We start from the raw sequence: 16,097 nt of genomic DNA on the forward strand, positions 1-16,097 counted from the left end.
GAAGGTTTGGAGGTGAAATCTTCCATGAATAAAAATGATTTAAAATTGATAATTCAACAATATGAAATCAATTAATTCAGAATGTATACTACTTTATCTTTCATCCCTGTTGTGTTGTTATGATATATGCGCTGCAACTAACAAATATTTTCATTGTTGATTAATCTGTCGATTATTTTCTCGATTAATTGATTAGTTGTTTGGTCTATGAAATGTCAGAAAATGGTGAAAAATGTCGATCAGTGTTTCCCAAAGCCCAAGATGACGTCCTCAAACGTCTTGTTTTGTTCACAACTCAAAGATATTCAGTTTATTGTCATAGAGGAGTAAAAAAAAAAAACAGAAAATATTCACATTTAAGAAGCTGGAGAAAATTTAGACTTTTTTTTTCTTAAAAAATTACTCAAACTGATCAATCGATTATCAAAAGAGTTGCCGATTAATTTCATAGTTGACTACTATACTAGCTGAATACTTGTTGCCTTGCTATTTGTTGAGGCAACATCTTCTGTAAACCATAATGCATCATACTTCCTCAGGTGAAAAGTAGCTGATCTATAATATGACTTCTGAAAACACCCTGTATCCTGTACCCAAACCTTCAAACTCCACCCAGCAGAGCCAGATGATTTGTCTCAGTAACATTAAAAGTGAAATGCATCTGTGAGCGGGACTAAAAGCTGTGGCTCTGTATGTGAATCCCCCAGTTCGCTGTCCTCTGGGTTTTGCGGTGGGCTTTGGTACTGAGTGTTGTGATGACCTGCTGCTCTCCGGAGCCTGAGGCCAAATCAGCCAAAATCTCTGAGGAGCCGCCTCCCATCTGTTAGACTAACATGAAAAACATTACTGCCACACCTCTTTTCTCCATTTCACAATATGTAATCTATACATTTCTCTGTACATCAACTGTATGAAGTAATTATTAATAGATGGAGAGACAAGACACACAAATAGAGAAGTTGACTCCACTTCTTTACTTGTTTTGTAAACATTTATATCAGTGTGTTTACACAGTCTAGGAATACCATTAAAAATGCTAACTGCACGGCCCCTTTGTGAACTTTGTTTCTTCCCATCTAGCTTTTTGTTGTGGTAAACACCCCCTTTATCATGAACGTGTTAAGACAAAACATCCATTTGAATTTAAATTTCCAAACACTGGCTCCTTTTCACTCATTAGATTTGCATACTGATAGTTCACATACCTCAATTTGCATACTGTGAGTGTGTAGTATCAACAGTTTGAGCACAGTTTTGTGTTGTAGAAGGCGGTGGGAGGTTGGACAGTAAGTAAATGTTAGAGGAACTTATGTGAGACTGTTCCCGGCAACAGATCAATATTGGCTCAGCACTCATTAAAACCAGGCCACTAAAAATGTGTAAGAATTTCCCAATCACGTGTTGGTGTGTTTGCCATTTTTGCTTAAACAAAAACTGATTTTTCCTCATCTTTTTATCCTGCATTTGTCTCATAAATAGTCACACACTATCTCCCCCTTCATCATCATCACCACCCAAGACCCTTTTTCAGCACGTCCGCTCGAAGCTCTTTTTAACTGCACAGTCATGAAATGTTCGCTGCCTACTCAGCACTCATTCCCATCATAATCAATTTAGATCTACTGAGTGTGTTTTATCCTCTCATTGACTCGGAGGATTTATCTGTCCACAGAGGAGCATCATCCGTGATAATCTACAGACAAACGCACACAATGAATTTATTAGTTTAGTTTGGGCTCAGTTAACAAGGTTAGGATTGTATGGATTGTTTGAGGTGTTAAAATGATTAAATGGGGATTAATAAATTAGATGTTATGGCATTCTGAGCATTTTGTAAAACTGAGAAGAAGAAAACAACTTAAGCTCCTCTTGTCTGGTTTCCCCTGTTATTTTCAGCCGTGTAAACCCAAAGTTGCTTCTTCTCAAAACCACTATGTTCACAAAATATATTTAATATCACAAAGTCTATCTTGATCTCTGTGAGTGTGTCGTTGTCTCGCAACTCATCAACCAAAGCCTGCATCTCCGTCCCTGTGAAGAAGTTGGACTCCAAGTTCAAACCTCGCAACGTCTTGTTCTCTCGCAGCATGTCACTGAACATGCTTCTTTCGCAGCAGAATATTTAAGTATAGTTAAAGGAGCATTAAAGGAGCAGTGTGTAGGATCTGACGGCGTCTAGCGGTGAGTCTGCAGATTGCAACCAACTGAAACTTCTCCCGTGTGCCAAATGTGTTGGAGAACTACGGTGGCAACGCGAAAACTATCTAGAGCCAGTTGTTAGTAGAGTAGAGTGCTTAGTGTGTGTATGTGGGAAGTGAGGGGTGAAGCAAGAGAGAGAGAGCGGTGGCGACCGGAGAGGGTAATGTTCGGCCCAAGGAGGAAAAGATTTGTCTGTTCTGGGCTACTGTTGAAACATGGCAGCCGGCTTTGTGGAGAGGACCCGCTCCCTATGTAGATCTAAACGGCTCGTTCTAAGGTAACGAAAACACAACAATTCTTATTATCTATACACTAAAGGAAACATACTTATTAATATTATATTCCATTTCTGCCAATTGATCCCCCAAAATGTTCCACACTGTTCCTTTAAGCAGCAAGTGTTTTCTTTTACTGTTCCACACTGACCTTGTATCATGCTTCACATTATGATATTACAGTAACACTAAACACTAGAGCTGCAACGATTAATCGATTAGTTGTCAACTATTAAATAAATCATCAACTATTTTGATAATCAATTAATCGTTAGAATAATTTTTTTAAGAAAAAAAAATATTTTCTGGTTTCTTTACTCCTTATGACAGTAAACTGATTATCTTTGAGATGTGGACAAAACCAGACATTTGAGGACGTCATCTTGGGCTTTGGGATACACTGATTCGACATTTTCACAATTTTCTGACATTTTATAGACCAAACAACTAATCGATTAATCGAAAAAATAATCGACAGATTAATCAACAATGAAAATAATCATTAGTTGCAGCCCTAAAACACTACACAGAATAATCATCAGTTCCCTTCTTAAAAATTTAATAGACTTTACAGCATCCAATGCATAAAATCCCTGCTTAAAATGGCGATATAGGATATTTAAATGTCTGTCACTGGTAATAAAACAGTAATTAACCCATTTCCCAGACTCACTCCTCTAACACTTGTGCAGACACAGCTGCTATTTTAGCAAAAAAGTTGACACACAATAACATCATATTAGATCTTTCCTTGGAGGATGGTGCAATGTTTTCTCTCATATTTTGGAGTAAAGTTTTGCTCGTCTCAGTACTCGCATTGATCATTCCTCTGTAGTCACACCAGCTCTTAATGGCCTCACAGCCATGAATATTAGATACACTTCCCTTCACCCCACAGCGCAAATATGATGAGCCAGCCTGACGCGGCTGTACAGAAAACAAACACAGTGCTGTATGAGGATCCGTCTGGGTTTCAGGAATAAAGAAATCAGACATTTAACATAAATCGCACAAGCAGAAACAACAACAACTTTTAAGCACAATCAAAGCCGTCATAATATTGAGTGTCAAAAGTCACTGTTTGTCTCTGCTGTTGCTGTTTGTCGGCCTGGTTTTATGTATTAATGGAAGCATGTTTTGTGATGGCGAATATTCTCCTGAGTGAGATTAGACTCAATATGAGGATAGTAACAGAGATGATGGGTTACAACCCATTATGTCTGAGAGAGAGAGACAGAGAGAGAGAGAGAGAGAGAGAGAGAGAGAGAGAGAGAGAGAGAGAGGTGAGGGAGGGAAAGGAGGGTGTGACAGAGACACAAGCAAAGAGCGGACAGAGTCATCATCTTCACACAATTTTAAATCTCTGCTCTCTCTCAGCGCTGCTCGTCACTGGACTGCAATCATCTCTGTCCTGTTATAGTTTTAGAGTGTGTTGGACTCAAACTACATTCCCTGTATTTTCACTGCCATATCGGAAGATGTTTTGACCGAGGCTTCGTAGATGAGAAATGTGTGAGCAGGTTGGAGTTTCCCTCCACATTGCTTAGACATTTACTCATTTGTGCGGACGTCTGGAGGGAGAAAGTATCTAAAGGAAGCTGTGTGGGTGTCTCTGACACAAAGCAGAAGACATGGCAGGGGACCTCGTGGTTGGGATGCTCTATAACTTATTACTACCACTGCTCCTGCTCACCGGTGAGTTGATTTTTTCTGATAGAAATCACGTTTCTGCTGTGACAAGTTATCTATTATTCTTACTAAAAAATGTTGATACAATTATATGGACATTGTCACTGGTGAAAAGTCACAAATATCTATTTATATATTTACTTCTCTCTTTTTTATTATTATATGATATATGATTGTTTACCCAGCCTACATGGAGCTTATTTTTCCCTCCCTATTTTTCCAGCCTACGCTGAATCAGTTCCCAACTAGGGGAGGTTATTTAAGAGTAGTCTCAGATCTGTTTGACTCTGATGAAGACACACGTGGCGTCGAAACGTTAGTCTTTAATAAAGTTGATTGCCTTAAATCCGTGTGCTCCAGGGTGTTTTGGAGCTGGTCTCTGAAGTCGCGCCTGTTACACATTTCTGGTGTGTCCCTCTCCAGAGTTCAGTTAGAGTGGAAAGAGGTCATATTATGTTATATAGTATGTGGGTCGTGAGATCAGAGTAAAACTTTAGTGGAGATGCTGAAAAATCCTACTAAATCAAATAATCTTGAATTCTTTTCCCACAATGTGCTTTCTGTGGTGGCTGTTATTTCTGTATGATATCAGCATTAGGTTCACTTCAATATACTGGTTATAATTCTTCCCTTTAGTGGAAACAGGTTATATTGAAGGTGGCGTAGAGATGAGTTGGAGTTATTGTAGTAAAGCTAGTACATGTGTGCTTACTGTTGCAGACAGCTGGCCTTAATTACTACTAGTAATTAATATGGCTTCCTGTTGGGTTCATTCATATCTTATGATTATATGAGTTGAGTCTTGAGTGTTGCTCTGGAGCAAGAAGCAGTGTGTGCTGCCAGTTCAGGTCTGAGATAGACCACGCTGACCGCAGGAGATTTATCTGAGCAGTATTTTGGCATCTACTGTGATTTGAATAGTGAAGTGTACTGTGCAACTTTGACTGTTGTCTTAGGGCGCTTTCACAAGCCAACATTTAGTCTGTTTTAATCAAACTCTGGTGTGGTTCATTTGGACAGTTGTGAACGCAGTAATCGTACACTGGTGCGGACCAATACAACCGGACCGAGACGGCTTACGAGAGGCGGTCTCGGACCGTTTCATAGTGAACCAAAACGCAGGCCGCCTGTGTGTGCATTTGTTGAGCTGGACACAGGTAAACGACAGGTTAACATGAGTGAAAGAGGACGGACCTGGACTTCTGAAGAAGTCCGATGTTTGATTGACATCTGGGCCAAAGAGAATATAGAGAATATGCTAAATAAAGTCCACAAGAATAGTGACGTTTATAAAGTCATTGGAGATAAACTGGAGGAGAAGGGATTCATGCGCACAGTAGTGCGCAAAACTTCGACAGCAATATTTCGAAATCTGTGATTCCGGCATAGAAGTGGCAGCTCTCAAGAAAAGATAAAAAAAATGATAAATATGCTTACACACCCCTCAGCAAATCAATCTTTTTATTTGGTTCGCTTTAATTTGAGCACTGTGAAACTGAATCAGACTAAATAGAAAACTTCACTCTGATTTGGACTAGACAAACGGACTATGGCTTGTGAAAGCGCCCTTAGCAATTATGTGAGGTCTTATGTACCCATGCGTGCCACTATGTGCTGCAAAGTTGACAATTAACCTCATAAAAGGGGATGATAATTTGACATTTTGGAAAAGTGTTAAAAGATATGACATTTGATTTGCTGATGGGCAAAATGTTTTCAGACCATCAGACATGTTATATGTTGCTGCCGTGATGTTGTTGTGATGTATGAATATAAAGATCACTTTCCTTTCCCTTCTTGTATTCACCGTAAGAACAGTATGAGGGTCCCTGACTGTTAATGTTTTATCTTTAACCCTGCAGACCTCTCATTGGCGTCTCTATTGCAAAAGACAAGCTGTTCAGCAAAGCATTGTTTTCTCTAGTTGAGACGCTAATGTTCTTAAAAATGACCAAATACAGGCTGAATTTCAGGAAATACTTAATTTGCAAGACATCTACAATGAGATAGTGTGAAAAAAGCATACATAATCTAGCTATATTTACATGAAAAATAGGGATATGTAGTAAATTTACTACACTAATGAGTTTCTTATATCCACGTCTTACATTCAAATTCATTAAAAGACAAAGAGTCACTACAGAGGACTGACATAGCCTTTAATTTCATTATGCCAACTAAAAACAATCTGAAATCCAGTGGTTCTACTGAAATCTACTACAATTTTGATGTACTTTTCTGCTACTTTATACTTCTACTTAGCTACATTTCAGAGGTAAATATTTAATAAATTATGATGTATTATGTATTATTATTATGTGTTATGATATATGTTAAGATAAGACTTTATTGATCCCCGAGGGTGAATTCACGATCTACCCAGCTGTATATACAGAGTAATAATTAAAATGAGCTCCACCTTTACCAGCAACATTAGAGAGATGAACACATGAATGCATCAATACCTATAATCCAATAAAACAATTTATATGTATTATTCTCAAATAGGCCATTCTGCATATTGAGTACTCTTACTTTTGGTACTTTAAGTATATTTTGATGCTGATATTTTTGTACTTTTACTTTACTTGTGACAGAGTATTTCTACACTGTAGTATTGCTACTTTTATTTCTTCCACCACTGCTGAAATCTCACTCTGAGCACAGGTTTCTCTATTCCATGTTTTTTATCAGTGTTAATGTGGAGACACAGTTGGTTTAGATGAACTGTGTTAATTTCATTTTAGAATTCAAAATAAGGCAAGATGCAGGTTACACCTACACAGGTCATTTTCTTCTTAGTTTTCTTTTAGAGTTTCTTTGGTTGTTAATATGACCTGTTTGTGATATAAAGAACAGATTATAAAAGGATAAGTGAAATACTTCAGACCATTTCTATCAAACAGATGGAGTTATGTGTGCTCTTTCTTCTGCACCTCAGTGTCTTCGTTCCGCTACAATGGCCTTTCTGTGGTGTATTTCCTGTTTTTGCTCACCTTGCCGCTGCTGCCGAACCCCAGCCTGGCCACCATGAAAGGTGAGGTTATGTTCTTTCCCAACTTTCAGTCATTTGTGTCTGCAATTTAAAATGATCATATTAAAATAAGACCATTCTTCCATGTTACAAATAATTCTCATTGAAACAGAGGCCTATGGCAATCTCCTCTATTATTACAGGGATAGTAGAATTTTTTGAAGTTGGGTTGTACTTATCCATAGTCAGTGTATTACCTACAGTAGATGACGGACAGCTCGCCCCCAGTTTGGAGAAACAGACAGGAGTTGTTGTGGATGGGACCGGCAGCAAAACGTATTTAACCCCTCCCAAAAAAAAATCAATATCAGTTTAAGTTTACGCTATATGTACAATATTTTCATGGCATTACCTTGCTGTCAGACAGCCCTTTCTGAACTGAAGCCATTACATCCATCTATGCTCTCTTCAAAGTCACCAAACTCCTTTGACAAAAACAGTAATGCTGCCTCAATTGGTTAATTAATTTGTGATATTGTATGGATTTGGGAAATCCAAACTAACCTTTTAAAACACGAAAGTCACACACACACGCAAACTAACTAACCGATCGAGGCAACGGAAGACCATCAACTTCTGTGTTCTGCGTGGTAAAATTACTGTTTATGTCAAAGGTGTCTTGTGGCTTTGAAAAGAGCATATCACAAGTTCCCCGTTGGAAAGGTCTGACAGCAAGGTAAAGCTGTCAAAGTATTCAAAATATAGCGTACACTTAAACTGATATTCATTCTTTTAGGTGGGCCTTTTTTTTCGTGGCTAAAATACGTTTTGCTGCCGGCCCCGTCCACAGCAGTACATTGCTTTTCTTCTGTGCGGTAACTCCTGTCTGCTTCTCCAAACTGGGGGCGAGCTGTCCGTCATCTTCTGTAGGTAATACACTAACTATGGATAAGAACCTCATTCAACCACACTTCAAAACATCCAAACTATCCCTTTATGTAGGTATAGAGAAAAAGCTTTAATCTGATTAAGTATATAACAATATGTGTAGTACACATTTCCTGTGATATTCTATATTAAACTCACGGTTGTGTATATTTCGTAAAGCATTGTCTGTCCTGCATATGCAAGATGCTGATCTGAGTCCATAAAAAAACATCTCAAACTTCATTTTAATTTTGTAATTTAGCGGAACTGTAAACTCTTGAATCATGAAAATGAACTTGTAATTGTTCTGTCAAAGTTTGATGGAGAAAAACAAAGAGGGATAGGAGCGGAGATAAAACAGGATAGATTATATTGAGTAAGTGTGTGTGTGCTTTCTCTGTATTGATCACTGCACTGATGAATTAAAGTATCTGCACCCCTCCCTCAAAGTACTTTGTAAAGGGGATGCGGTTGGAACGGTCAAATCAATTATACATAGCCTGGTAATTACAGTGAGGAATTAAAAGACGTGATGTCAGCGTTTTGACAGCATTTTTTCTTTCTTTCAATTTCCACCCCGCCATCTAAAAACTGTTTGCCTTTCAGCTTATCTTTGAAAGCTTCATAGATCCCACAGTTATCTTCATCTCCCTAATATGATCTCGCTCTCCTTGGGCTAAGTGGACAAGTGTGTGTACATCCTGTGTGCATTTGTTTCATGGGATTTTGTGCATCCACCGATACTTGGAAATGTGTGTGTGTGTGTGTGTGTGTCTCCCTTATTGGGAAGCAGAGAGAGGTTTAAGTGAAACGAAGCTTTTAGTAAAAATCCTGGACATCAACAGCACATTTGCAGGCTCAGCTAATGTTGAGCCACATCAGCTATTAATGCTTTTGTATCTCCAACCTTTTGATTACAAGCGTCAAACTCTAGACTGAGATTATGGACTGGTACATTTGTTTTAAAACAAATAAATTACTTGTAAAGCTACAGATTTCCAGCATTTAATTATTATATTTAATGTAATTAAGCTAGCGCGGTAAAATGTATTTTTAACATGTTAATGCAAATTTGTTTTAACGCCGCAAATTTCTTTAACGCATTAACGCAACTTGCGATTTTTAGGTTGTAGCAGGCTCAGTTTCTTGTAGAGTAGATGAAACTTAAACATTTACAGCTGACTGTGAATGTTCTTTTGACTTATATTCATCATGAACTAACTCAAGCTTAGTACATTGTCGAGATATATATTTTGCTCTAAATTGATCACAGACATGACTTTGAAATTTCTCTTGTTCACGTTCACTTCCTGGTTTCTCTCATTTGCTGCTCTTTTCAGGTAAAACGGGTCAGTTCTTGCGGATGATCATCTACACTAGTTTCACCCTCCTGACCCTGCAGTGCTTCATGCAGATCCCCTTCGCCTACATCCCTCCGCATGGTAAAAACAAACTTGTGGCACTTCAGACAGACTAACAGTGTTTTTGTAAAATAAAATGTCACCAGTTCAGTGAGTAGACATATTGGTTGAATTGACTGTGAAAAAGAACAAAGGGATATATGTAATCTGTAACAAATTCCTTTTGTCATGTAAAAATATAAAACTTTCAGGAACTAAGAAAAACAGATTTGTTTCCAGCTTGATGACAATGTTTTTTTGTTGTTTTTTTTACAGTTAGTGGCCACTGGGAAGAGGTCCTCTACCATTTGGGCATTATAAGGTATGGGAGCACACTTAACATTTCATATTTATAGGAACACAACAGTGCTTATGCTTTTTTTATATATATATATATCCTTTAAATGACGTCTCTACTTTACATTACCTCTAACTAGGCCTGGGAATCACCAGAGGACCCACAATATATTATCAAGATACTGAAGTCACGATATGTTTTTATAGCGATTTTAAACATTTTGCTGAGTACTGCAATAAGATATATTGCGATATATTGCAAATTATGCAGTTTGTCAACATCTGTTTTATCAAGTAGTTTTCACTCTGTTCATCTCAGAGTTTTCATTCACACATCTTGAGGTCGGAGGGACTCCTTTGAAAATGGCCATGCCAATATTTCCTCGCCAAAATTTAGCTTAACTTTGGAGCGTTATTTAGCATTCTTTACGACGTGGTTTGGCCAATCGTTTTTTTAGGTTTTTAGTTTCGTATGATACCAGTATTTTCACTCTGGCTTTAAGACTGAGTCCACTACAACCTCTGAAAGACAGAATAGCGCCCAGGCCCGCTTTGCAGCGATCTATTTTGCGTAGATCGATACTACGCAAAATATTGTAATACTATGCTGTATCGATTTTTCCCTCACCCTACTTCTAACCATTTTAGATTCATTTTCTTTCTTTCAGACAGCCTTCTAGTTCAGTTGTTTTCAGTGCGGTATGAAAATCAACGTATTGAGGCTGGAAAATTACGTGAAATACATCACAAGTAACATGTTTTATTTTTGTTGTAATGGTAAAGCAGTACAATAATGTAATGCTGACAAATTGAAGCTATCAAGAAAGTCTCAGCAGTTAGATTTTCACACCTTTATGAATAGAGATCAGTGGAGATCAAACCTATGATAATGCTTGTGTGTTTACAGATTCAGCTCGGTTGATGCTGGTAACATTGTGCGTCTCCTGGCCCCAGATGTGGGCCTCCTCTTCTTCTCCCTCTTCATACTGAGGCTGTGCAAAAAACTACTGCGTCCTTTACCGCAAGTCAGTCTACATGAGAACGGAATACCTCCGTCTGACAATGAGGTAATCGCAAGCACTTATCATCGACTGTTATAACTTTACATTACGTTAAGAAAGCACATTGATATCAATCTGATTGTTTCTTGCAGGAAGCGGAAACCTCTGAATCAGAGTCGGAGGGAGGAAGTGAAACCGAGGGCTCGTCTTTTGACAGCTCAGATGAGACCACAGTCCGCGTTCGGTCGGAACCGCCCCAGTTTGTCCAGAAGCTGATAGTGTTTGCAGCCGGACTGAGGCTGCTGCTGTCAGCCATCATGAACACGGCAGGGAAAGTGGTAGTGACGTTACTGCTGGGGCTGGCAGGTACGATACAGCATCTAGTGTGAGCATGCACGTGTTTGTAGTTTTGAAATGTTGAGATGTTTTGTCTATTTCACTTTTTTTGTGTATGTGTGTGTGTACAGGTATCACGCTGCCATCGCTCACCTCAAGTTTGTATTTTGGGGTGTTTCTCGGGCTGGTGTGGTGGTGGGTGTTTGGCCGCTCCATCAGCCTGCTCATCTTCAGCTCCCTGTGTGTGATGATGGCCATCTTCAGCGGAGGACACCTGCTGGCTCTGTACCTCTACCAGCTGCCTCTGTCCCAGCGACTCGTGCCACCAGAAGACGTCTACGCCAGGTACAGAAGTCATTAAAAAATAGGATTAGACTGATCTGATGTTTTTATTAAATATTTGGGATGTAAATCACAAGTTTCATCACGATACAATATCATATAGATTTTTTGGACAATGATAGAATATTTGCTGATATCACAAAGTCTGCCACGATACGATCTCGATTCGATTAAATTCAGGGGCCTGCGATCAATACGAGACAATATCATATGCCCATTTAACAAAACAATATAAATTACATTTATATCAACTCACAAAAAGCAACTAAAATATGATTTGACAATTGTATTACTGGGCTCTGTAGGAAGGAGGTGCGCCAGGACGGAAATGGTGCCACGGACGTGCCACGGGAATTTCAAAATACACGTATCATAAAGATGATATGTATCGATGTTTTCACTTTGCATCGATGATATTGGATTGTTGAACATTGAACCGATACATCGATCCAGATCGATGTGTCGTTACACCCTTATCAAATAAAAGGTATCCGCAATTTCATGTTTATTTCAGTCTTATGCCACCTCTACACAAATAAAAGGTGTGGCAAGGTGCATCAGAATCAGAATCAAATGTGGAATTATTACCATTTAAACTCACTTTGCATCATTCATTTTGGCTTTTTAATGTTACATTTATGTTATATAGTTGGGTGTGGACATGAAAAAAGGCGCAAATTTTTGCCCGGTAAAAAAGATTTAGAGCTTTGTCTTATGTCTTTATTTTCTTCTTCCTGGTTGGTTTATCTCCGCTGCATTCTCCTTAAAGTTTGACTATACACAATCTCACATTTATTCTTATTCCTCTCTCCACTCTAACTCCCACCATCTCTGCTCTCACTCTTCATTTCCATTTCCATCCTACACTCCTTCCCCTCTACCTGTCCCAGGTTGTTTGGTATGACAGGAGTGGTCAGAACCAACAGTTCAGACCCGCACAATCTCGGTCTGCACCCACACATCAGCTGGCCTGACTTCGTCAACCCTCTGGTTCTGCTGCTGCTCTACTACACACTGGTGGCTCTGCTGCACAAATGGGTCAACATCACAGAGGAGGTTTGTGTGTTGAATTACAGTATGTTCTGTTAGATATTGTATGTGTGTGACGGAAAATATATATAGAGTTACCCATACATGGGCTAGTCACTACTCTACTACTGCAACTGTGACTTGCGCAAACATCACTGCTCCTAGTAGCACTACATATTTAAATTTATATTCAAACTTTTTTCCCTCTTTTTTTTAATGTCAAAACGCTCATTTCTTTCCAGGGGGAGGGAGGCTAATTTCTCTAATCTTTTAGCTAAATTCATTTCATTTCATTTATTTGGATCCCCTTGAGCTGTAGCCGAAGCAGCAGCTACTCTTCCTGTACACAATATTCTATACATGCCAGTACATAATCACGCAATACAACACAACACAACACAGGGCCTAGCTCTAGTTTGTAAAAACCTAAATAAAGTACTTCTACGGAGATATACAATTAAAGATGTCTCAATATCGGCAGTAGTAATTGAGCAGACAATGGCCTATTATACATCAATGTAGCATATGTTATATAAGATCTAATGCTAATGCTGGATGGTTGGCAATGCTAAATACTACTACTGGACATTTTACTAGAATTACTTCCAGTGCTTAACATGTAGGTGCATAAACATCACACAGTATTCAGACGATATTCACTTACGAGAGCGGCTTTTAATATCCGTTGTGTTTCTCAGGATACTGTTGTTGATGATGAGGAGGAGGAGTGTGAGAGTCCAGCAGAAAGTCCGGAGGCTCCTCCGAGCTTCTCCAGGGTCATCTACATCTCAGGAGATAAGCAGGAGGTGACCTACAAACATGGATATGTTTCTCCTTAATTTTATTGTTTGGTCACAGGAATATTATCTATGTATTCTGTCAGTTATCACTTATCACCACTGGCCTACACAAGTCAGCATTTCAAAATTGACAATATTTCATAACCAACCTAAGACTCTATTTTCAGCTTTTGAGCAGCACAGATGATGAAACCTATCTACCTGACGAGGTAAGTAATTTTAATGATAATACTTTTTGGAGATGAATCATGTTTTTACTGATGATCAGGTGAGGCGTGAATACTGGTCTAAATTTACAGTATGGTGCACTCTCTTTCCTCAGCCAATGATTTTGATGGCGGGGAGTTCCTGGAAAGATGTCAGTATAAATGATCTTGGCTCTCTGTTAGGAGGGGCAGGGTACTCAAACTGTTACGCTCCACCACAGTATGAAGGCAAAGACTCCCCATCACATGGTAATCATCACAATTGTATGTGTACAGTAGTTGTCCTAAAACCTCAGCAACATACATTAGTCTGTTTACTAAACTCTGTCATCTGTAACTTCTTCCCTCCCTTGTGCTAGAGACAGAAGGCGAGGGAGAAATACGTGAAAAGTCTGAAGAGGACCTGAAGACTCTAACAGAGACCTCGCCTCCCCCCTCAGGCCCGAGTGGCATGGTCATCTTTGGACGGCTGGTGCAAAAACACAGCTACGTCAGCGCCCTTATCATCATGATGGTAAACTATACTAACATTGATTTCGGTTTGTGTGACGAGTCTTTTAGCAAACATAACTAGTGCCATCATGGAGGTCGTCAGGAGAGAACAAATATCTAAAAAGGTGTACCAAGTGTTCTGGTGTAGGTGTAGCGTAGGTCAGCTCAGTAATCTAGATAAGATAATATAAGGTAAATTCATATTAGGGCTTTCAAAGTTAATGTGATAATAACGCGTTAACACAAATTTGTTTTAAAGCTACTAATTTCTTTAACACATTAACGCAATCGATCTTTCGGAGGTTACGATACGATACATATCATGATACAGGGGTTACCATTATAATACAATATATTGCGGTACTGTAAGTAAGGCGATGTATTACGGTACTGTAAGTAAGGCGATATATTGCGGTACTGTAAGTAAGGCGATATATTGCGTACTGTAAGTAAGGCGATGTATTGCGGTACTGTAAGTAAGGCGATATATTCCCGTACTATAAGTAAGGCGATATATTGCGTACTGTAAGTAAGGCGATATATTGCGGTTTTGTAAGTAAGCGATATATTGCAGTACTGTAAGTAAGGCGATATATTGCGTACTGTAAGTAAGGCGATATATTGCAGTACTGTAAGTAAGGCGATATATTGCGTACTGTAAGTAATGCGATATATTGCGGTACTGTAAGTAAGGCGATATATTGCGGTTTTGTAAGTAAGCGATATATTGCAGTACTGTAAGAAAGGCGATATATTGCGCTACTGTAAGTAAGGTGATATATTGCGGTACTGTAAGTAAGCGATATATTGCAGTACTGTAAGTAAGGCGATATATTGCGTACTGTAAGTAAGGCGATATATTGCGTACTGTAAGTAAGGCGATATATTAATCTACTGTAAGTAAGGTGATATATTGCAGTACTGTAAGTAAGGCGATATATTGCAGTACTGTAAGTAAGGCGATATATTGCGTACTGTAAGTAAGGCGATATATTGCGTACTGTAAGGCGATATATTGCAGTACTGTAAGTAAGGCGATATATTGCGTACTGTAAGTAAGGCGATATATTGCGGTTTTGTAAGTAAGCGATATATTGCAGTACTGTAAGTAAGGCGATATATTGCGATTTTGTAAGTAAGCGATATATTGCAGTACTGTAAGTAAGGCGATATATTGCGCTACTGTAAGTAAGGTGATATATTGCGGTACTGTAAGTAAGCGATATATTGCAGTACTGTAAGTAAGGCGATATATTGCGGTTCTGTAAGTAAGCGATATATTAATCTACTGTAAGTAAGGCGATATATTGCGGTACTGTAAGTAAGCGATATATTGCAGTACTGTAAGTAAGGCGATATATTGCAGTACTGTAAGTAAGGCGATATATTAGGATTTTTTAAATCTAATTTTAGGAAAACTGTCATAGTATGAAGACCATACCGCCATGTGCATAAAATCTGAGTAAAAAATAAGTTTACTTTTTTATGCAATCAGATTAGTAGGATCTGCATTTGCATTTATCACAGAGGAGGCATATCTTTGAAAAATACAATAAAGCACCGACTGAGTTAATATTTGCATGTAATCTATTACCTACCTGTCTGCCATGGTGGAAGGTGACCTGAAGTTTTGACCTGCCTCAGCCAACATTTACCCTGTTATCTGTATACAGCTAATGCTAAGCACACTATGGTAGCATTAGCAAAGTTAGCTAACTAGCTAATTGAGTGGATTTAAAACTATATAACTGTTATTTTTGTAGAAGTACGCGGATTGGAACACACTCTTTGATAGTTTAGCTAACCAGCTGACATTATCTAAATAAAAAGTCAATACATTAGTTAAAAAACAGCGCAGACATTAACGTTAAAACATTATGTTTAGCAAGACCGTTGACTACGTTAGCTAACGTAACCTTGGCGATGACGTTAGCTAACGTAACCTTGGCGATGACGTAAGCTAACGTAACCATAGTGATTTTTTTTTTTTATTTCAAAATTATAGTATACATAGTAACAGCAGAAAACATTAAAAACATTTACATACAAAAGAAGCATAGCGAAAACATAAACAAAGAGCTGTGTCAAACATAATGGACAACAGAAATGAAACAAAACAAACATAAAATA

The 16,097-nt window shown here is 38.5% G+C and overlaps 1 protein-coding gene and 1 long non-coding RNA gene across 2 annotated transcripts in view; one reads left to right on the forward strand and one right to left on the reverse strand.

Moving 5' to 3' along the window:
• Positions 1-4,754: 4,754 nt before the first annotated feature.
• On the reverse strand, positions 4,755-15,633 carry LOC141773097 (uncharacterized). Its single transcript, XR_012595010.1, has 4 exons — positions 15,566-15,633; positions 13,134-13,280; positions 11,252-11,434; positions 4,755-7,239 (listed from the first exon to the last, which is right to left on the reverse strand). It is a non-coding gene; the product is annotated as an uncharacterized LOC141773097 (long non-coding RNA).
• LOC141773096 (piezo-type mechanosensitive ion channel component 2) overlaps positions 12,210-16,097 on the forward strand; it is a 28,819-nt gene continuing 24,931 nt past the window's right edge. The window contains exons 1-5 of the mRNA XM_074644781.1: positions 12,210-12,496; positions 13,168-13,275; positions 13,437-13,478; positions 13,592-13,724; positions 13,835-13,989. Of these exons, the coding sequence (XP_074500882.1) occupies positions 12,341-12,496; positions 13,168-13,275; positions 13,437-13,478; positions 13,592-13,724; positions 13,835-13,989 (594 nt within the window). The 5' untranslated portion in view covers positions 12,210-12,340. The remainder of the gene's footprint in view (positions 12,497-13,167; positions 13,276-13,436; positions 13,479-13,591; positions 13,725-13,834; positions 13,990-16,097) is intronic.

Source organism: Sebastes fasciatus, chromosome 8 (assembly GCF_043250625.1).
Source record: "Sebastes fasciatus isolate fSebFas1 chromosome 8, fSebFas1.pri, whole genome shotgun sequence".
Lineage (NCBI taxonomy): Eukaryota > Metazoa > Chordata > Actinopteri > Perciformes > Sebastidae > Sebastes > Sebastes fasciatus.